This window comes from Thalassophryne amazonica, chromosome 3 (assembly GCF_902500255.1).
Source record: "Thalassophryne amazonica chromosome 3, fThaAma1.1, whole genome shotgun sequence".
Taxonomy (NCBI): domain Eukaryota; kingdom Metazoa; phylum Chordata; class Actinopteri; order Batrachoidiformes; family Batrachoididae; genus Thalassophryne; species Thalassophryne amazonica.
The window spans coordinates 67,778,106-67,798,433 of NC_047105.1; the positions used below are offsets into that span (position 1 = coordinate 67,778,106).

General features: G+C 43.8%; 1 protein-coding gene and 2 long non-coding RNA genes across 6 annotated transcripts in view; 2 read left to right on the forward strand and 1 right to left on the reverse strand.

Moving 5' to 3' along the window:
* The window catches only part of LOC117506953 (sodium-coupled neutral amino acid transporter 3-like), a 203,270-nt gene that overhangs the window by 91,587 nt on the left and 91,355 nt on the right, over window positions 1-20,328 (forward strand). For all 4 annotated transcript variants that reach the window (XM_034166628.1, XM_034166629.1, XM_034166631.1 and 1 more), the window contains exon 2: window positions 7,986-8,215. In XM_034166628.1, the coding sequence (XP_034022519.1) occupies window positions 8,094-8,215 (122 nt within the window). In that variant the 5' untranslated portion in view covers window positions 7,986-8,093. The remainder of the gene's footprint in view (window positions 1-7,985; window positions 8,216-20,328) is intronic.
* On the reverse strand, window positions 12,451-20,230 carry LOC117506957. The gene is made up of 2 exons (XR_004559588.1): window positions 20,148-20,230; window positions 12,451-12,630 (listed from the first exon to the last, which is right to left on the reverse strand). It is a non-coding gene; the product is annotated as an uncharacterized LOC117506957 (long non-coding RNA).
* LOC117506956 lies at window positions 12,542-20,204 on the forward strand. The gene is made up of 2 exons (XR_004559587.1): window positions 12,542-12,620; window positions 20,131-20,204. It is a non-coding gene; the product is annotated as an uncharacterized LOC117506956 (long non-coding RNA).

A 20,328-nucleotide genomic window follows, 5' to 3' on the forward strand; every position in this document is an offset into this window, starting at 1 on the left:
ACCACGGCATTGCAAATTAAGATAGTAGGTAAGGGAATTAAGGACTGCTGCATGGTTGCCAGGAATGCGTGTACAAAAAACCCTGAGTGATGTTGTGTTGAACCCGAATCGGTGAGTAAGTAACCCCACAGAAAAGTGACAAGCAGAAAAGTAGAGGCACAAAAGCGGCTAAATCTGGTCCTAGCTGGTTCTTCTCTTATTATGTCAATGATGCAGGTTCAACTATTTGTGTATGTGTTCCTGCTCTGTGGCCCCCAGTGTGCTGGCCTTTATAGCCTTCCCTACTATTTGTGCAGCAAGCAAAGGAGACCATTGAGGACCAGTCAGATAGGTTGCTCTGGTCAACAGCCTGCGGAAGATCCACGTCACAGGAGCCTTTTTTGGGCCCCTTAATCCAGCTGGTCAGCTCAGGCATCACAACAGGAGTCAGGAAATAGAGTCCTGATGCAAAGCCCAGTGTGTCACAGTTAATTGACTGTTGTTTCCCCTGTGCCCACACATGTCAATTGATCTGTCAATTATTCATAGCATTTGCTTAAAGATTTATTCACTGTCAACTCTGTGACATAGTGAGAGAGAATGCATGAATTTCTCTGTTTCATATTAACAGGATCTGGGGATAAAACCTCAGGAACTCTATAAGATGTAATTCAAACGCAGTATTTACTCCATTAAACACCCCGGGTCCTTGCAATTTTCATGAAGAGCGGCTTTAATTGATGATCGTTTGTGTTCACATGTATGCATGCATGCTGTAAACAGTACAGCCTTATGGCACGTATGGGCATGCATACTGCATGCAAGAGAAGCAGCGCAGTCTTGAAACAAATACTGTTTTCCTGCATGTAGTAGCTGCTACATAATTACATAAAATGGCTACATGCAAGCGTTGTTACTTTGCAAATGGTAAATGGACTGCATTCATATAGCGTTTTTCTATCTGCATCAGATGCTCAAAGCACTTTACAAATAATGCCTCACATTCACCCTGATGTCAGACTGCTGCCATGTAAGGCGCCCACTACACACCGGGAGCAACTAGGGGATTAAGGACCTTGCCCTCAGGCTGGGATTTGAACCGAGGATCCTCTGGTCTCAAGCCCAACACTTAACCAGTACGCCATCATCTTCCCCTCTGCAGTGTTCAAGCTAAAAGTTGTGAAAGAAGTGTAAGAGAAAGGGAAGCACCATACTGATCAGATTTTTCTAGTCGATAGGAAGCACATCCGGGAGTGGTGTAGGAACAAGGATAAGCTTGTAACCCTGGACAGAACAGCAAAATGGCTACCTGCTGGGGGAGAGGAAAGTGCGTTATCAGGACATTGAAGAGGAGCTGATAAAATGGTAAGAATGGCAGCCATTCACGTGACAGGGAAGGGTTTGAAATAAGAGGCACTGCAGCTGCACAAGTAACATAGAAACCAGAACAAATATGATGAGATTTTGTGGCAATGAGGTAGGACTATTTCATTTTCATTTTAATCTATTCTCTCAGGAATTCACAATTTCACTACATGCAATGTACTGAAAAAATCGGGGTGGGGGGGTTAATGGGGGGGAACCTTTAATGAAGTAGACCTCCCTACCTAGCTGACCTAATTAAACCTTACGTACCAGCCCGGGCTTTACGTTCTCAGGGTGCAGGACTACTTTGTGTCCCTAAGGTGAATAAGAAGTCTGCGGGTCACAGAGCTTTCTCTTATCGTGCCCCTGTTCTGTGGAATGATCTCCCTGCGTCAATAAAACATTCCGATTCTGTGGAGACTTTCAAGTCCAGACTTAAGACGCACTTATTTTCCCTTTCATATGGCTAGCATGCTGGTACAGTTTTTGTTTTATGCTTTTTACTCTTTTAATTCATTTATTAGTAATTGGAGCGGGCCGAGGCCTCAACTTTACCTAAATTCTGGGTCTTTTAGTGAAGTTTAGGGCTAGTGGCCGGTGATCACCTTAATATTTCTCTGTTTTTCTTGTTGTTTAATGCTGGCAAATTATACAGTATTTTTTTTTGGCTTTCTGATGCCTGATTCTGTTTTTTCTCTCTGCTTAAGGTGCAGCTCCATCCAGAGATAGGAGTTGTATTTGTGTTGGCGATCCTCCTGTCCTGTGCACCAATAGCATTTCTTGTATATTTGTCCATGAATTGTTCTGTGAATTGTTCTGTAATTTAAGTTTGTAGCATGGCCCAAGCAGAGGGTCACCCCTTTGAGTCTGGTCTGCTTGAGGTTTCTTCCTCAGAGGGTGTTTTTCCTTACCACTGTTGCTCTGGGGGTTGGTAAGGTTAGACCTTACCTGTGTGAAGCGCTTTGAGGCAACTCTGTTGTGATTTGGTGCTATATAAATGAAAATAAATTGAAATTGAAAGTAGATACGGTAAGTAGAAATTTTAGGCCACCTCTTCATGTGCATTGTCCAATTTTATTTTTCAGAATAATTAATTAACCAGACAAACTATCTCTACAGTGCATGACCAGCAACTGCCCATTGGCCTACTTACAGAGTCAAAAACTACACCTCATCATATGGCAGTCATGGCGACTGATGTCACAGTTCTGACAGATGACTCTGCTGTACTGTGTCACTGGGCCTGCTTCTTTGAGCAGCTGTATGAGAGTGATCCTCTTGCCAGGATGTCTGATGTCTCTGGTTACTGGGTTCTGGGTACTCTGCAGTTCCACTGAAACAGCTGAGAGTGAGTAAAGCAGAATGGGTCTTTCATTTTGGCGTTAAAGTTTTCAAGCAGGTGGAGGTACTATTCTCTTGCCATTGCAAGCCAAGCTTGTTTCCATTTGGGAGACAGATATCATCCCAACAGGCTGAAAGAAAGGATTTTCTTCCGAAGACTTTCTTCCAAAGTACCTTTCTGGAAAAGAAAGCATAACCAACCTGTGGGTGTATTACATTGCTCTTTGTGCCAAGGAAGGTACATGCAAGGATCATCCTCAAGAAGATTTAGTGTGAGCTGATTGTTTCTTAGGAACCATGAAATCAGCCATTGACTGCATCCTGGCTCTACATGTACTAACTGAACACAAACATAAATATTAACACTGTTTCTGAGCAGCCAGTGTTGATTGTCCTAAAGCAGGGGTCACCAACCCTGTTCCTGGAGAGCACCTGTCCCACATGTTTTCACGTTTACCTACTCAAGTCACACCTGATTTTTAAAAGTGGTATTTCCTAGCTCTTGATTTGCTGAGCACACCTGATAGAGTTAATTACCTGTGAGTGGAACAGGAAGAGCAAGAAAACATGCAGAGCAGGTACCCTTCAGGAACAGGGTTGGTGACCCCTGTCCTAAAGCCTTTCATTTGTTGCTCTGTGGGACATTCTTAGCATCTGTGGGATCCCTAATAAGCACTAACACATTATAGCTGACCTATACTGTGGGTACTGTTCAGAGTCAGAGCCTATGACCCCATTCAGACTGGGGTTGGCAATCCTGTTTGAGCGGGATTCAGGCCAAACCCCACTCAAGCCAGATAGGTCTTTTATGAATCTGAATGGTGCAAATTGGATTTAAGCCAGATTGTTTTCTATCAGTTTTGCAGAGGTCTGAACACAAATGTGGCTAGAATCTGGCCAGCTCAAGGATCATGATGTCAAACTTCCTCACTACTGTTTGTGTGCCCACAGCGGATTCAGTTTGGATTGTAAAGCTAACACCAAGGGCTTTCCAATGATATATGGTGTATTATGGTAAACATAGCCTGTGATGTCATAACGCAGAGGAAAAACACGGAAGTTTCACACTAGTGCGCCGCTGATTCTCATTACCGTAAGTTCTCATGTAAGCCCTCAATCTGAAAAATTTCAACACTGACAGCAAGCCAAGAACCCGTGCTCTCCAACAGTATGCTATATGTTGCATATATTATGGTAAAGTGCGTTCGGTGACTTTTGAAACGAGGAAAAAGTATGAAAAAGAGCGCAAAAGTGGCAGAAAAGTACAGAGACAGACAGCAAACATAAATGTAGTAATTTCTGAGGAAAAGGCAGGGTGTTAGTGTCATTTGTGAAGGTGTGTGTGCGTGTTTGTGTGGGTGTACAGTTTATTTTAAGTGTGACGCACAGCATTGTTCGCAAGCCCCCCCCCCCCACCCTTCTTTTTTTTTCCTGCACCGGAGCCACCCATCCTCTGCGCTCCGGGACCTCCCACTTTACAAATTAAGCACTGTGATAGACCAAATGAATTAGTTATGTATTTAAATAATTTGTCTCATGGCAAAATTGCATAATTGGTCGGTCTTCAGATGGACAGATTACATCACATTTTCACTGGCAACAGAATGATTTTCCCAGTTTCAAAACATATATGCGCACTGGGGGGAGCCTGATTTGAATGGCATTCGGCAAGGTCTGAACACAATTGTGGATGCAATCTAGATATCATGACATCATACGTCCTTATTATGTTTGTGCACTGGTAGCATCTTCTCTCTCTGCCGCTGTTCAGTGCAGCTGCAGCAGTGAGGACATCAAACAACTCTGCAGCACCTTCTCAGCAAGAGAATCTACTGAGTGCACTCTGATGTCCAGATTAAAAAAAAAGCACACAGCTGCGTCATCTTTTTCTTCAGTTAAGGCTGACCTTGGCGAAATGAACAGCCGTGCAGCATGTTGCTGCGTTGGGTCCTCTCTCCGCTCCTGCATAATTCAAACTGTACTGGAACTTTAGCCAATCAGTAGCCCAGCCTTACAGCCACAGGATATACATGAGTATTGTAAAAGTAACTAGAAGCACTCGGAGAGTGCAAACCTCTGCCAAGGCCATAGGGTCACTGACGTCACATGGAATACCCTTTGGCAAAGAGACTTATTCCATGTTGTTTCACGCGTCTACCATCATGTTTCAGATTCAGTGATTAACCCTCTGGGGTCCGAGGGCATTTTTTGAACAGTTCACTCACCTGGCATAAATGTTTTATTATTGCTGTTAACAGCTCTCCCTGCATCCCACAGTCACGTTTTATGTCTCTGTTTTTCAGAACAACCTGTACTTTCAAAATATATATGCTATAGTTGTGTTTTATAAGTGTAATAAAGGTTTACAATCAGAAATAAGAAAGGAAAAAGTTAAGCGGAAAATAATTTTCTGCACACATTTATTCAAAACACACAGCAAACTATAATAAACAACTGTTTTGACACTTTATAAAGGTAATTTGGGCTCTTGTGTGAAAGACTGTACAACAAAAAGGTTCAAACAATAAACACAAATGCACATTTTGAACAATATGTACAAAATTGTCTATGCGTTTTGTTTGTCTTCATCTCAAAGCAATTCTGTCTGCTATTTATTTCCTCTTTTTTCTCCTCCTTAGTCACATTTTGTTCTTTAACATAAAACAACTACATTAAGTCATCTGAAATAAATATCTTTGGAAAATAACAGCTTGTTAAAGTTCAGAGTTCTCACCTGCATTATGTGATTTCTGCTTCTGAACATCACTGCAGTTTCTCCACATCAGGTTTTTTTTTTAAACACACGTTTGTGTGATTTTTATAACGTTCATTTCTCATTTTTAACTGTCACCAACATGGGCAGCACGGTGGCTTAGGGGTTAGCACTGTTGCCTCACAACGAGAAGGTCATGGGTTCAATTCCCGCCTTTGGCCTTTCTGTGTGGAGTTTGCATGTTCTCCCCGTGTTTAAGTGGGTTTCCTCCGGGTGCTCTGGTTTCCTCCCACATCCAAAGACATGCGGGTTACGTGGATTGGAATCTTTAAATTGTCCTTGTGTGTTTGTCTGTTTGTGGCCCTGTGACAGACTGCCGTCCTGTCATGGTTGTATCCCGCCTCGCGTTCTATGACTGCCGGGATAGGCTCCAGCCCCCCGCGATCATTGATTGGACTAAGCTGTTGAAGATGAGTGTGTGTGTGTGTGTGTGTCACCGACATGTGCATACGTTGTGAACAGGATGTCGCAACAGATCAGTCCAGGGAGAAATAAAGGCAGCACCACAGTTTGTTTCTTATAATGTGTTGCTTTTCACGTGCGTGCTCTCTCCGTGCACTGACTGAAGCGGCTCTTAACCCTTCCCCGGACCCCTCCCCTCTCCCTCCTCACAGCGAGCCGACTCTCACACACACAGACGGCTGCAGTGATCAAACCCAGTCCTAATTTTAGACGGCTTTAAGCAAAGTCGCTCGCTATTTTTTGGCCTTCTTTTTCAAAAATTGACCACACAAATGACAGCAAAATGGCTCACTGCCTAAAACCTTGCTTCCCGCTCCTGTCTGCTCCCGTGAACTTTTAATCCCTTACGTTCCAATCACGTGATAAATAGCAAAGTTGACTCCCATCCCGTGGGAATCCCACGGGAATCCCGTGACCTGTGGGATTCCCGAAAAAATGTCAGCCTCTACAACTGTCCAGTGTGATGCGCGTGTGTCTGCTCACTGTCATCACGTGGACATGATGACAAAAGCTTTTCAATCCCTGGTTCTCAAGACCAGGCACCTAAGTGGCTCTACTCTTTTCTTTTCTACTCTTCTATTTTACTCTTCCTTTTTAGATATTTAGATATACCTTAGTATACTAGCATAGTTCCACCTTAGAATTGGAATATAATATATAAGATATACCTTACTGAATTTTCATGCATAAAAACATATCGCTGTTGCAATGGGCTGCAACGAGTGCGCGCATGCCGCGCATATTGACAGGCTACCCCAGGTGATCCAGACTGTCAGATCATAACATGCAGTGGGCGATCTGAATGTCACGTCACCCACGTGACCTCTGTTCCACATGACGTGCTGTCAGTCCTGTGGTGCACTGTCCATAAGACACGCGTCGGGTAGGACACGTACATGGGGCTGGGTGGACATGCACCAGCAGATGTGGACATGATAAGAGCGCCCTGCTTCATCATTCATGTCATTTCATGACTGTCCATCTGTGACCATGGGTCAGCTACAGAGGAACAGACAGATCGTACTTGTATTGCACACTTGATAAGAGGGATTCAGTAAAATGCAGTGTTTTTATATGGTGTGTGGTTTTATTTTTTTTTAATATGTCCATGTCCTTCTTGATATCAGTCATTTTCCCGCACCTTTTACAGGACAGTGATGGTAGCTCAGTGGTAAAGTTTCTGGCTGGCAGTCAGAGCTTTTGGTAAGTGTAGGTTCAAATGCCGTGGGTGGCATGTATTTTTTATTTTTTTATTTTCACACCAGCTGCGCAATGTGTATCCACATCATGCAGCTGCTTGCACTGTGTTCCTGCATGGGCGAACCGTCGCAGCGGCATCATGCATGCCTGCTCGTCGGCTCGATGTTTTTGTGGTTCGAGCTGTTCCGCCGTGAGTCGGCCTGAGTTGTACATATTCGTACAATGTGTGAAGGGGCCCTAAGGCTGACTGCTAGCAACTGAAAGAAGGTTCCCTACATCTCCCCACCAAAAATTGTTTAGCATACTTTTTTAAAGAGTCATGAAATGTGAGCATGTGATTATAATTGGTGTTGTGAATGCATTATGAATGAATGATTGCATTATGGGATCATTGGCCACCCATATATTTTATTCACAAGGAATCACTCACTCACTCATCTTCAACCGCTTACTCCAATTAAGGGTCATGGGGGGGACTGGTCCCAGCAGTCATGGGGCATGAGGTGGGGTACACCCTGGACAGGACCCCAGTCTGTCGCATGGACACATATAGACAAACAAACACATTCACACCCACACGCACGCCTACGGACAATTTAACAATTTCCAATCCACCTAACCTGCTTGTCTTTGGATGTGGGAGGAAGCAGGAGCACCCAGAGGGAACCCACGCGAACACGGGGAGAAGATGCAAACTCCACACAGAAAGGCCACAGGTGGGAATTGATCCCATGACCTTCTCGCTGTAAGGCAACAGTGCTAACCATTAAGCCACCATGCCATCCTATTCACAAGGAATGTATAAGACAAAATGTTACTTAATAACACAGATTTTTTTTTGTTTGTTTTGTTTTTGTTTTTGCAGATCCGAGGAAGAAAATAAAAGCTTTCTCCTCTGAAGCCCTTTCCAAACAATCAGACAACACACAGCAGACACATCTTCACAGACACACACCAAAGCACAACAGCAAATATGAGTGAGGCTAAATCAGCTGGGGCTGTGGAAACATTTGATGATTTGAACTCTATTCCTAATGGCAAAAGCCACGAGGACACGATCGCTGCTAAAACACCACCTGCAGAAGACAATGAGACGTGAGTATACTCTTGTTTCAGACTGTACGCTTGTTATGAGATTATTATAGATATATGATAGTAATATATCACTGTGTGGTGATGAGACAGCATCAGATCTCTGTATTTTCTGCATGTCCACGTTTACAAGGTTCAGCATGGGCACACACTGAGAAGAGTTGGTGTTTCTTTAGTCAAAAAACATTTCACAAAGAACAGCAATTATATTGTCACACTGGGTAACAATAACAAGAGGCCGCCCTTATTTGTTCCAAATATTAATGCTTTAAGTGCTATAAAACCTAAACCTCAGATATTGAGGTCTTGAATGTCTGAGGTCTTAAAACCTCAAATACAAAAGCAAACGTCTTCGTGAATATAGGAAATATGTCATGGGCAAAAAATACTTTTAATGCTTGGTGAGTTTGTAGAGTGGGAGACGAATATATAAATTAATTACATTATTTTAATTTCTTGCAGAGTAATGACTTTTATTGGATTACTGTTGCAATAAATGTGGTACTGATGAGAACAAACCAAACTAAATAAATCTTTGTCAAATCTCATCATGCCATTTACAGAAACACTCCCATTGGAATGTCTCCTCCTCTGTTATACTAATAGGTCTGTTAAGTACAGTGATTAGGGTCAATTTGGACTTTGACTTCCTGGAGGTGTTACATAACAGTAAATCCTGGTTGTTTGTTTTATTTGACAACATGATTATCATGCCTTTGTTCTATTGCTTTGTTGCTGAAAAGGATAATTCTTACGGAATGAGAGAAAACTGATTTTCATATCCATAAACAAGGTGGATGGGCTAAAATATACAATATTTTGTTGAAATGTCACTAAAATTAGCTACAGGTATTAATTCAAGATTATCAGTAACACAGGCCTCCATGCCCAAGATACATTAGGTAGCAATACACTATAAGAGTGATCTTAGATGCATATAAAGCTGGCTAAAGCGATAGGCTTGTCTGTCTTTATAATATATGTTATGGTTATTGTGCATGTTAAAAGATACCAGCATGGCTCAAAATAGGATCCTTACTTGTGTTTATCAAAACACAAAATTTCAGATCTGGACATCCAGTGATTTTTTTTTTTTTTTTAAGAGTTACTCATGGAAATTTTTTGGACCCTGTCATTCACTGACTAATTCCATTAGTCACTGTGTTTGCCCTGATGGGGCTATTGTTTGAAATGCTAATTAGAGAACTGATTAGTGTTTTATCAGATTTATCAGTTTCAGATTTCAGTGTCAGTTTGTAAAAGTAGTAATGGTTCAGTAGGTTCATGTTGGGAAGGTGTCGTGACACGGACCCACAACGGACAATGGATAAGCCAAAAAGTAACAATTTAATGTTGTGAAGCGCACAACGAAGTACAGACAATAACAATATTGCGGAATGTCAATCATACACAAGGTGGCGTGTGGCAGGCTCGAAGATAGAATACGTCTGGTAGTAGAAGAGCTGGAACCCACACAGCTTCCACCACCAACGGATCTGAAGAACACCGGAGCCGCCAAGCCCTGCGCCCCAGGTGGCCACTGTCTTCAGCAGTCAGACCCGGTACTGCTGGCAGAGAACAGAAACAGTTTGATGAGTGTGAGTACGCACACTCAGTAATCCCACAGTCTGTGTTCAGTTAGGAGGGAGAACCTCCACCTCCAATAACACACTCGGACAGCTCCTGAGACAACCACTTATCTGGGTGGGGTGGGAGGCGAAGCCGTAGCAGTCCACACCAAACGCCAACACAGCAGACAAGGAATCCATCACAGGAAAACAGCTGCAAAAGAGATCAGACTATTGTTCGGTTTAGATTCAGCAGAGAATTACCTGTATGGTAGATGATTTCTCGGCGAGGAGGTGGAGTTGCAGTCCGGCCTTTATGGTGATGGGTTGAATGAGTGACAGCTGGTGCTGATGAAGAGCGACAGCTGTCACTCCCAGTGGTTCCGGCACCCTCTCATGCTTGAAGCCCGCACTCCAAGCAGGGTGCCATCTGGTGGTGGTGGGCCAGCAGTGCCTCCTCTTCAGCGGCCTACACAACAGTTCAGGTTACTTGTGGAATGGGATTTTGTTGAAATGTATAAAGCTGTTTTTAAAATAGAAAACTACTAAAAAAATGAAAGAAATCTATTTATTAGTACTTTAATGTCACTTTCATTTTGCCAAACTAATTCCATGTATGCTTCCATATGGGACTGTCAGACCTAAATGTACTAAGTATAATTTTAAAATGTGCCATATCAGATTTAAATGTTAAGAGCTTTGGAAGGGGAAGTGCATTAAGACTGCATACATATATGGATTTACAAATTTACATGATCAGCAGTAAAACCTCATAAATAATAAATATGTGCCTTGTACAATAAAATCTTTATTTAAAAATCTTCCATGCAGTGCTTTTAGGTATTAGGCAGCATGGTGGAGCAGATGTTAGCACTTCTGCCTCTCAACAAGAGGATCTGGGTTTCAAGTCCATCATGCCCGTTCTCCTTGTAGATCTGGAATTGTGTCAGGAAGGGCATCTGGTGTCAAACCTGTGGCAAATTAACACTACAACTTGTCAAAGAAGAAGTCAACGAAAGCTGGTTAGTTTTTGGAGCAACAGTCGCTTTTACTTACAGCAGCATACAGTACTTTCAAAGTAAAGTCCTGCCGCTACCTTCAGATCAAAACGTGTATTATCAAGTACATTCAGTAAATGAGCAATAGTTTTTACTGACTTCCCCTCAGCACAGATGAGCTGCTCTGTCACAGCTACAGCCTGCCAATCAGGGTGTCTGCTGTGTCCAGCAAGTGAATGCGGTTCACTCACACAGATCAGCTGTCTGTGACTAACGTGATACACAATATATCATCAGCATCTCTGTTCGGAAGCCTACTATATCAACTTTCCAGGCTTCCTCTCTTTACCCACCTACGTGTCGGGCCTGTCCAATGGCAGGGAAATGCTGCTATTTGTGCACTATGTTGTAAATTAGGCTGGAAGGAAGAACACCCTAAATTTATCAGGCTTGAAGGTGCAAAGTGGTTGGACACAAATGCAGGATTCAGATGTTAGTGTTGGGAAGGTGTCGTAGCACGGACCCACAACAGGGGGCGCAAAGGAACGGACAATGAATAAGCCAATAAGTAACAATTTAATGTTGTGACAACACACAACTAAATTCACACAAAATATAAATAGACAGTTAACACCAGGTGACGTGTGGGCAGGCTCGAAGATAGAAGACCCCCGACGAGAGATGAGCCGCGTCCCACACGGCTTCCACCACCAACGGCCTGAAGAACACCGGAGCCGCCAAGTCCCGAGTCCCCAGGTGGCCTCTGTCTTCGGCTGTCGACCCTGGTACTGCTGGCAGAAACAAAGACAGGATGGATGAGTGTGAATTCGCACACTCAGTAGTCCCACAGTCTGTACACAGTTAGGAGGGAGAACCTCCACCTCCAAGTAGGAAGCAGCTCCTGTTACCACTTATCTGATTGGAGTGTGAAGCGAAGCCGTCGCTGATCACACCAAACGCCAATCCCACAGATAAGGCAGACACCACAGGATAACGGCTGCAAAAGAAGTTCAGATTATTACTCAACGATTTGAGTCAGCAGAGAAAATTACCTCTTCGGTAGTTGATTTCTCGGCGGGGAGGTGGAGTTGCAGTCCGGCTTATGTAGGTGGTGTGAATGAGTGACAGCTGGTGTGATGAGTGACAGCTGTCACTTCTTTTGGGTCTGGCGCCCTCTCGTGCTTGGAGCCCGCACTCCAAGCAGGGCGCCCTCTGGTGGTGGTGGGCCAGCAGTACCTCCTCTTCAGCGGCCCACATAACAGAGTTACTGAGCATAATATCGGTTTGAGCTGGGTTCGTTACACAAAAAAGCAGGCCGTTATAAGAAACAGTTTCCAAAGCATTAGGCAGAGACAGGATCCAAAAACAGGCAGACAGGTTAAAAACACGAGTAGGCAAAAACAGAATTAAATACTCTGAAGACAAATACTCAGAGGGACAGTGTGCAACAATCTCGCAACCAGGTGAGGGAAAAGGTGCAACTAATAAAGAGGGAGGACAGGAGGAAATGCCCAACACCAAACACCAGGCACCACACAAGAAAAGTCCATAACACAAAACCAAAGCAAGAATACAACAACAGAAAAAAAATACAATAACAAACCCTCCAACAAACCACAGAAGTCCAATCATGACAAGATTATCATGAAATGCACTGTAACAAATTTCCATGTTTTTTACACTACCCTACTGGCAGCTAGAGTTGTCAGCAGGGTACTTTTGTCACATACAACAGCTTATTAGTACAGGAGGCTTGAATCCACATGTTAATTTGGTTTTTCTAACACATCTCCAGCTGTACAAGGAGAATGGGACATGGTGGGCCACCCTGCACTGTACAATGTGCAATGCACTAATGCATGGGTTTTCAAAGTGTGGGAAAGTAAGCTCCCCCACAGAGAACAAATGAATAGCTGCTCCACCCCCCACCCCCCAACTGACACACATACACACAATTTCATCCTCTTCGTGTTTCTTTTTATTCTTTTACACATCTTCAACACATTTTCAAAACATTTGTATGTTTTTAAGGAACTGTCTATGCATTTACACATTTTATAGCATTTGTAAACATTTTAAACATATTTTTAAAGAACTTTCTATTCTTTAAAAACACATTTAAAATGTTTGAAAAGGCTGTAAAATGTGTCAAAGAACATTTTATTCTTCTGTTTTTATCTTTTGTCATATTTTAAACATCATTTAAAAAAAACATTTAAACATTTCTGTGTGTTTTTATATGTCTTTGGCACAACAAACACATTTTAACATAAATAATAAGGGATGGGTATTAATAAGAATTGATCAATTCTGTACCATTATTGATTCCACTTATCATTGACATTCCTTATCGATTCCCTTATCAGTATCTCCTGTGAATTTTCTTTGTACTAAAAGTAGGCTTTACAGGTTTTTTATGTCAAAACTTTTTATTGAGTCTTAAAGTAAATAAATATGAAATTGGTCACTGGATTTTTTTTATCTCTGGACATAAATAAAAATAAACAAAATCTGTAGTTTTTCTCATAAGCATTTCCTTTAAGACATTCATGGCATGAATGTCACTCCATACCTCTGAGCTTAGCTCTTACACCCGGCTGTGCTGCAAGTCAACATCAATGTAGTTCATAAAGAACGCAGGACATCTCATTTTGGGAGGGAAAAAAATGTTTTAGTCTGTTGTCTGTATTACATCGTTTGGAAAGAGGTGTCATTTGATTTAAACAGTGATTCGCTTTGAAGTTATTAATTCCCACCGGAGTCTGTCTCAGCAGAGAGCGGCGCAGCATTTGGAGCTGTGCGAACAGAATGGAGGACGATTCTAGTTTCTTACCTGCAACAAGACAAGAGTCCCAGTTAGTGACTTTAATCCACACAAAAGAATCAGAAGTTTATTGCCATTGCCAGTGAACAGGATTCACAGACTAGGAATTTGCTTTGATATAATGGTGCAACATTAAACAGAGAGCAGTATAAAATGCTAAGATAAAATATACTATATGTGCCAAAATAAGACAAAATATAAGATAAAAAATGACATATGAAATATGAAAGGCTGTGTGCAACAGAAAAACTGAAAGAAAGAGGAACAGAAAAAAACAGTGCAGTGGGAGGAGTGCAATTAAAACCAAAGTACATTGTCTAAAGTGACCCGTGATAAAATGATAAAGTGACAGAGTTAAGGTTAAGGTCAGTGGCGGTCCTAGAGTGATTTACTCCCCAGGCGAAACCCCCTGCGTGCGCCCCTCCCCCGCGCACACTAATGTGGCCACCACCTCCGCCCCACCACCCATGAAAACACTAACTTCGTCCAGAACACCCACAATCCCACAAATTAACTCACAACAGCTTTTTTTAAGAACAAATTTCCAGTTTTAATGTCTAGTGCAATAACAAACACAAAGATAAACAATAATTACTTCAATAAAGTTTTTGAACATAAAAAAAACAAAAGACTCAGTGACTTCACATTACAACTATGTACAGTACAGGTATTTAAGAAAGCACAACTGCACTACAGCACCACCTGATGGTCAAAATATTGCACGTCATTCAGTTTTACCAACAGAGTGCACTTTGCATTATCATAGAGTACCATTCACCATAATGAACAAGACTTAAACCTCCATTAAAGTCGCACCATATAAATAACAAAAGAAGTTAAACAATCTGTATATTACAGAATACCATGAAGTGACAAAAAATGTACAAAAAAAATCCTGTAGATTAAAGTGGCAAAAATGGTAAAGCGCAATCATGTATCATAAATAAATGAACTAACGACAGAGGTAAATTCTATACCCATTACTGTACACATAAGAAGAAATAACAAACACTATTGTGTATCATAAGTAACAGGAAGCAACAAGTGAAGAAGTTAACACTCTTTAAAGGCAAAAATGGCAAACCACAATAATTTGTCATAAATAACAAGAAGTGCAAAAGAAGTAAGAGGAAAACAGTCTATATACACTCAACAAAAATATAAACGCAACACTTTTGGTTTTGCTCCCATTTTGTATGAGATGAACTCAAAGATCTAAAACTTTTTCCACATACACAATATCACCATTTCCCTCAAATACTGTTCACAAACCAGTCTAAATCTGTGATAGTGAGCACTTCTCCTTTGCTGAGATAATCCATCCCACCTCACAGGTGTGCCATATCAAGATGCTGATTAGACACCATGATTAGTGCACAGGTGTGCCTTAGACTGTCCACAATAAAAGGCCACTCTGAAAGGTGCAGTTTTGTTTTATTGGGGGGGGATACCAGTCAGTATCTGGTGTGACCACCATTTGCCTCATGTAATGGAACACATCTCCTTCGCATAGAGTTGATCAGGTAGTCAATTGTGGCCTGTGGAATGTTGGTCCACTCCTCTTCAATGGCTGTGCGAAGTTGCTGGATATTGGCAGGAACTGGTACACGCTATCGTATACGCCGGTCCAGAGCATCCCAAACATGCTCAATGGGTGACATGTCCGGTGAGTATGCCGGCCATGCAAGAACTGGGACATTTTCAGCTTCCAAGAATTGTGTACAGATCCTTGCAACATGGGGCCGTGCATTATCCTGCTGCAACATGAGGTGATGTTCTTGGATGTATGGCACAACAGTGGGCCTCAGGATCTCGTCACGGTATCTCTGTGCATTCAAAATGCCATCAAAATGCACCTGTGTTCTTCGTCCATAACAGACGCCTGCCCATACCATAACCCCACCGCCACCATGGGCCACTCGATCCACAACATTGACATCAGAAAACCGCTCACCCACACGACGCCACACACGCTGTCTGCCATCTGCCCTGAACAGTGTGAACCGGGATTCATCCGTGAAGAGAACAACTCTCCAACGTGCCAAACGCCAGTGAATGTGAGCATTTGCCCACTCAAGTCGGTTACGACGGCGAACTGGAGTCAGGTCGAGACCCCGATGAGGACGACGAGCATGCAGATGAGCTTCCCTGAGACGGTTTCTGACAGTTTGTGCAGAAATTCTTTGGTTATGCAAACCGATTGTTTCAGCAGCTGTCCGAGTGGCTGGTCTCAGACGACCTTGGAGGTGAACATGCTGGATGTGGAGGTCCTGGGCTGATGTGGTTACACGTGGTCTGCGGTTGTGAGGCTGGTTGGATGTACTGCCAAATTCTCTGAAACGCCTTTGGAGACGGCTTATGGTAGAGAAATGAACATTCAATATACGAGCAACAGCTCCGGTTGACATTCCTGCTGTCAGCATGCCAATTGCACGCTCCCTCAAATCTTGCGACATCTGTGGCATTGTGCTGTGTGATAAAACTGCACCTTTCAGAGTGGCCTTTTATTGTGGGCAGTCTAAGGCACACCTGTGCACTAATCATGGTGTCTAATCAGCATCTTGATATGGCACACCTGTGAGGTGGGATGGATTATCTCAGCAAAGGAGAAGTGCTCACTATCACAGATTTAGACTGGTTTGTGAAAAATATTTGAGGGAAATGGTGATATTGTGTATGTGGAAAAAGTTTTAGATCTTTGAGTTCATCTCATGCAAAATGGGAGCAAAACCAAAAGTGTTGCGTTTATATTTTTGTTGAGTGTACAAAAGTTTGCAGGTGGGCATCATAATAGTTTGCCACAGTGCTCACTATCCGTGATGTGAAATTCCATCGAGTATGAGCATTTCTGGGCAACCTTGAGCAGCCTGCAGACTCAAGAAAAGACATCCTCTTTGTAGATTTTGAGAAAAATGTGGCAAACCCAGAGAGTGATGCAAAAAATATTCTGCACTCAGATAAGCATTTAGTCCCCTGAGACAGAACCAGATTCAGTCTGTGTGCATAGCAATGCACAAAGATTGCACTGGGGGCTATTGCTTTAACTTTGGCCTGCAAACCATTGAGATCTGAAGCCATGACAGCAGCCATGGCTTCTTTGTAAGGAAGACTATCAAATGGCTTCGCCAAAATCCGGTCCACAACATTAAAATTGTCTGCTATTATGTGCAGCTTGCTACCTAGCTAGCTCGCTAGCTGGGACTGGCGCGAGGCTAGTGTGAAGTGTGTCCGCCTTTGAGTGCTTTGTGACAGTGGAGGGGCTCAGCAGCACCCGCTGTTAGGTAGGGACAGAAACTGCGATAGAAGTCAGAAAGAGTGATAGAAGGCAGTCTCCAAACACAAGTAGCTACAAAAAAACACACCAGAAATAGAAGCTCGATTTGTCGCTAGTCGTTTTTAACAAAGAAAATGCCGCTAAGAGGATTAGGAAAGTCTCCGGTTCAACTCAGAATAGAATGAAAATGCTCCCACGGATGTTTACACTAAAAGATCGCTGATTCGCTCATTTCGCTGTCAATCAAAAAGGGATTCAGCCTCAGACAGATCATCCAATCATCATGCAGAAGCTGAGCATCCGGGCCAGCCGAGGCCAGCCCACTGCCCCATAGACCCCCAGACACGCTGAGCGTCCGATGGGCGGGACAAAGCCCAGCATTTATCCAATGACTCGTCTCGTTTCGCTGCAGTCTTTGCTTCGCAATTAAACTCTGTGGGCACTCAGCGTCCACACTGTTTAAAGCACTGTGAAGCTGCGGGAATACGTAAATCAATACATGCCTTTTTCCTTTGCTCGTTTCTCCTTTTCTTCTTTCTTTTTCTTTCGAAATTGGGCACCTGATGGCTTTGATCATTTCCTATCCATGATTATGTCTTACTCTGTTTCGACCACCGCCTCGTCCAAACATTGAATGATTCCCCCCTCCCCCTGCACAAACTCTGCACTGTGCAGCGTTGCTCACCTAACGCGAGAGGTGAGATGGGGGGAGCGCTCTGCCGTAACGTAACCACGAACTCTCCGTCAGAACAACCCCACCCCGGTTTTATTTATTTATTTATTTATTTTGGACAGGTTTTTTTTTTTTTTTTTTTTTCTTGCACGCTCGTGCCGCCCCCCGCCCGCCCCCGCCTCACATGCTGACTCCGGTCCGTCAGGAAGTCTGTGATCCACCTGCAGGTGGAGTCGGGCACGTGGAGCAGAGAAAACTTGTCCTGGAGCAAAGCCGGAAGGATGGTGTTGAATGCAGAGCTGAAGTCCACAAACAGGATCCTAGCGTAGGTTCCTGGGGAATCCAGGTGCTGCAGGATGGAGTGCAGGGCGAGGTTTATGGCGTCGTCTACAGATCTGTTGGCTCTGTAGGCAAACTGCAGGGGGTCCAGGAGGGGGTCGGTGATGGACTTCAGGTGGGATAAAACCAGGCGTTCGAAGGTCTTCATGACTACAGACGTGAGAGCCACAGGCCTGTAGTCATTAAGTCCAGTGATGCGTGGTTTCTTGGGGACCGGAACTATAATGGAGGACTTGAAGCAGACTGGAACATGGCATGACTCCAGAGAGGTGTTGAAGATCCCCCAGAAGACTGGGGCCAGCTCATCAGCACAGTGTCTCAGGGTGGCAGGAGAGACACAGTCTGGGCCCGGGGCCTTACGTGGATTCAGCCTTTTGAAGTGTCTTCTCACGTCCTCCTCTTGGACGGAGAGGGCAACGGGGGGAGGGGGGAGGGCAGTGGAGAGGGGGGAGGTCCATGGTGTTTGAATATCCAGTTGAGTGGGGGGTGGGGAGGTGTGAGTCCTTGTCTTCAAAGCATGAATAGAAGACGTTCAGGTCATTGGCCAGCTTCAGGTCGTCAATAGAACGAGGTGCTTTGGGCTTGTAGTTGGTGATCTCTTTCAGCCCCCTCCACACAGAAGCTGAGTCGTTGGCAGAGAACCTTTGCTATAGACGTGAACTGTACATGGATTTAGTCTTTGCCACCCCCTTGCTAAATCTGTACTTTGCACCTCTATAGCTGTCTCTGTCTCCTTCTCTGAAAGCCACCTCTTTCTGCTGACGGAGCTGCCGGAGTTTAGGTGTGAACCAGGGCTTGTCATTGTTATATCTCACCCTGGTGCGCTGTGGGATGATGCTGTCTTCACAGAAATTAATATATGACATCACAGTGTCCGTGTAGTCATCTAGACTGTCTGTTGAAGCCTCAAACATATCCCAATCCGTAGTGCCCAAGCACGCGCGTAGCTCCTCCACAGCTTCATTGCTCCACACTTTAGATGTCCTCACAACAGGTTTAGAGAGTTTTAGTCTCTGTCTGTATGCGGGGATCAAGTGGACCATCACGTGATCTGAGAGTCCCAAAGCTGCACGGGCCACCGCTTGGTATGCACCACTCACTGTCGTGTAACAATGATCTAACATGCTCCCTTCTCTGGTCAGGCATTTAACAAACTGTTTGTATTTTGGTAATTCCTGACTGAGATTCCCTTTGTTAAAATCACCGAGAATTATAACAAGAGAGTCCGGAAAGTCTCTCTCCACGCTCATAATCTGATCTGCGAGTGCGCGCTCGGCCTCGTGCACGTCCGCGCTCGGTAGAATATACACAGAGCAAAGTATGAAAGAGTTAAACTCACGTGGAGAGTAGAACGGTCTGCAGTTTATGAGGAGATATTCCAGAGAGGGACAGCAGTGTTGGGAGATCACAGTCACATCAGAGCACCAGGCGTTGTTGATATAGAAGCAGAGTCCTCCCCCTCTAGTTTTTCCACCAGAGAGTGCTTGGTCTCTGTCTGTGCGGAGGAGTTGGAATCCCTCTAGTTGGAGCGCGCAGTCCGGTGTCTGTGCATTTAACCACGTCTCCGTGAAGCACAGTACACAAGATGAGGAGAAATCTCTATTCTTCTTCATCAGCAGTGCCAGCTCATCCATCTTTTTGTGGAGTGAGCGGACGTTGGAGAGAAATATCCCAGGTAGGGGCGTGCGCGTGCCCCTTTGTCTGAGGTGCACGAGAGCTCCAGCTCGTTTTCCTCTCCGCCGGCGTCTCACTCTTTTGGCCAAAAAGTGAACCAGTTCAGCTGCAGGCACTAAAAAAAACTGGCGTAATGTCCGTGGGTGTTGATGATCTGAAGTTTAGAAGCTCCTCGCGGGTGTAGGAGCACGATGACACTCGATTTACGCACAAAAACAGACAAAACAGGGAGCACCAGAATACCAGGGCGCCTTCACGTGGCGCCATCTTGGATAGTGACTCACGATTGACATATATTTTAATGGCTTTGAGAGGGGTTAAGAAGCGGATTTGTCGCTTCTGAAAAGCATTTACGCAATGAACCAACAACGCAGTGGATGCTCATTTTCCCAATAAAACACCCTCAAAAACGACGGCCGCTCTGAAGGACCGATAAGGGAATCGTTAAGCAAAAAAGGCTATTGATGTTGGTGGATCAAATCATTTCTTATTGATTCTTGAAAAGAACCAGTTCATAATACCCATCCCGCGCACCCCCTTGAAAAACTCTGGGGGGCGTGTCTCACAGTTTGAAAACCACTGCACTAATGTATTGGTCAGCTTAACTCATCTGTTTATCCTGTTGACATAGCCTTCTCAGTTCTAAAGAACCATGGTATTTGTCTAAATTTTTTACATGAATATAAGGAGTTTTGGAAATAGGCTCTCAATTTAAAACTGAGTCAGCTATATCAGTAGGCTAAAATCAATGAGTTATGTGCACGAA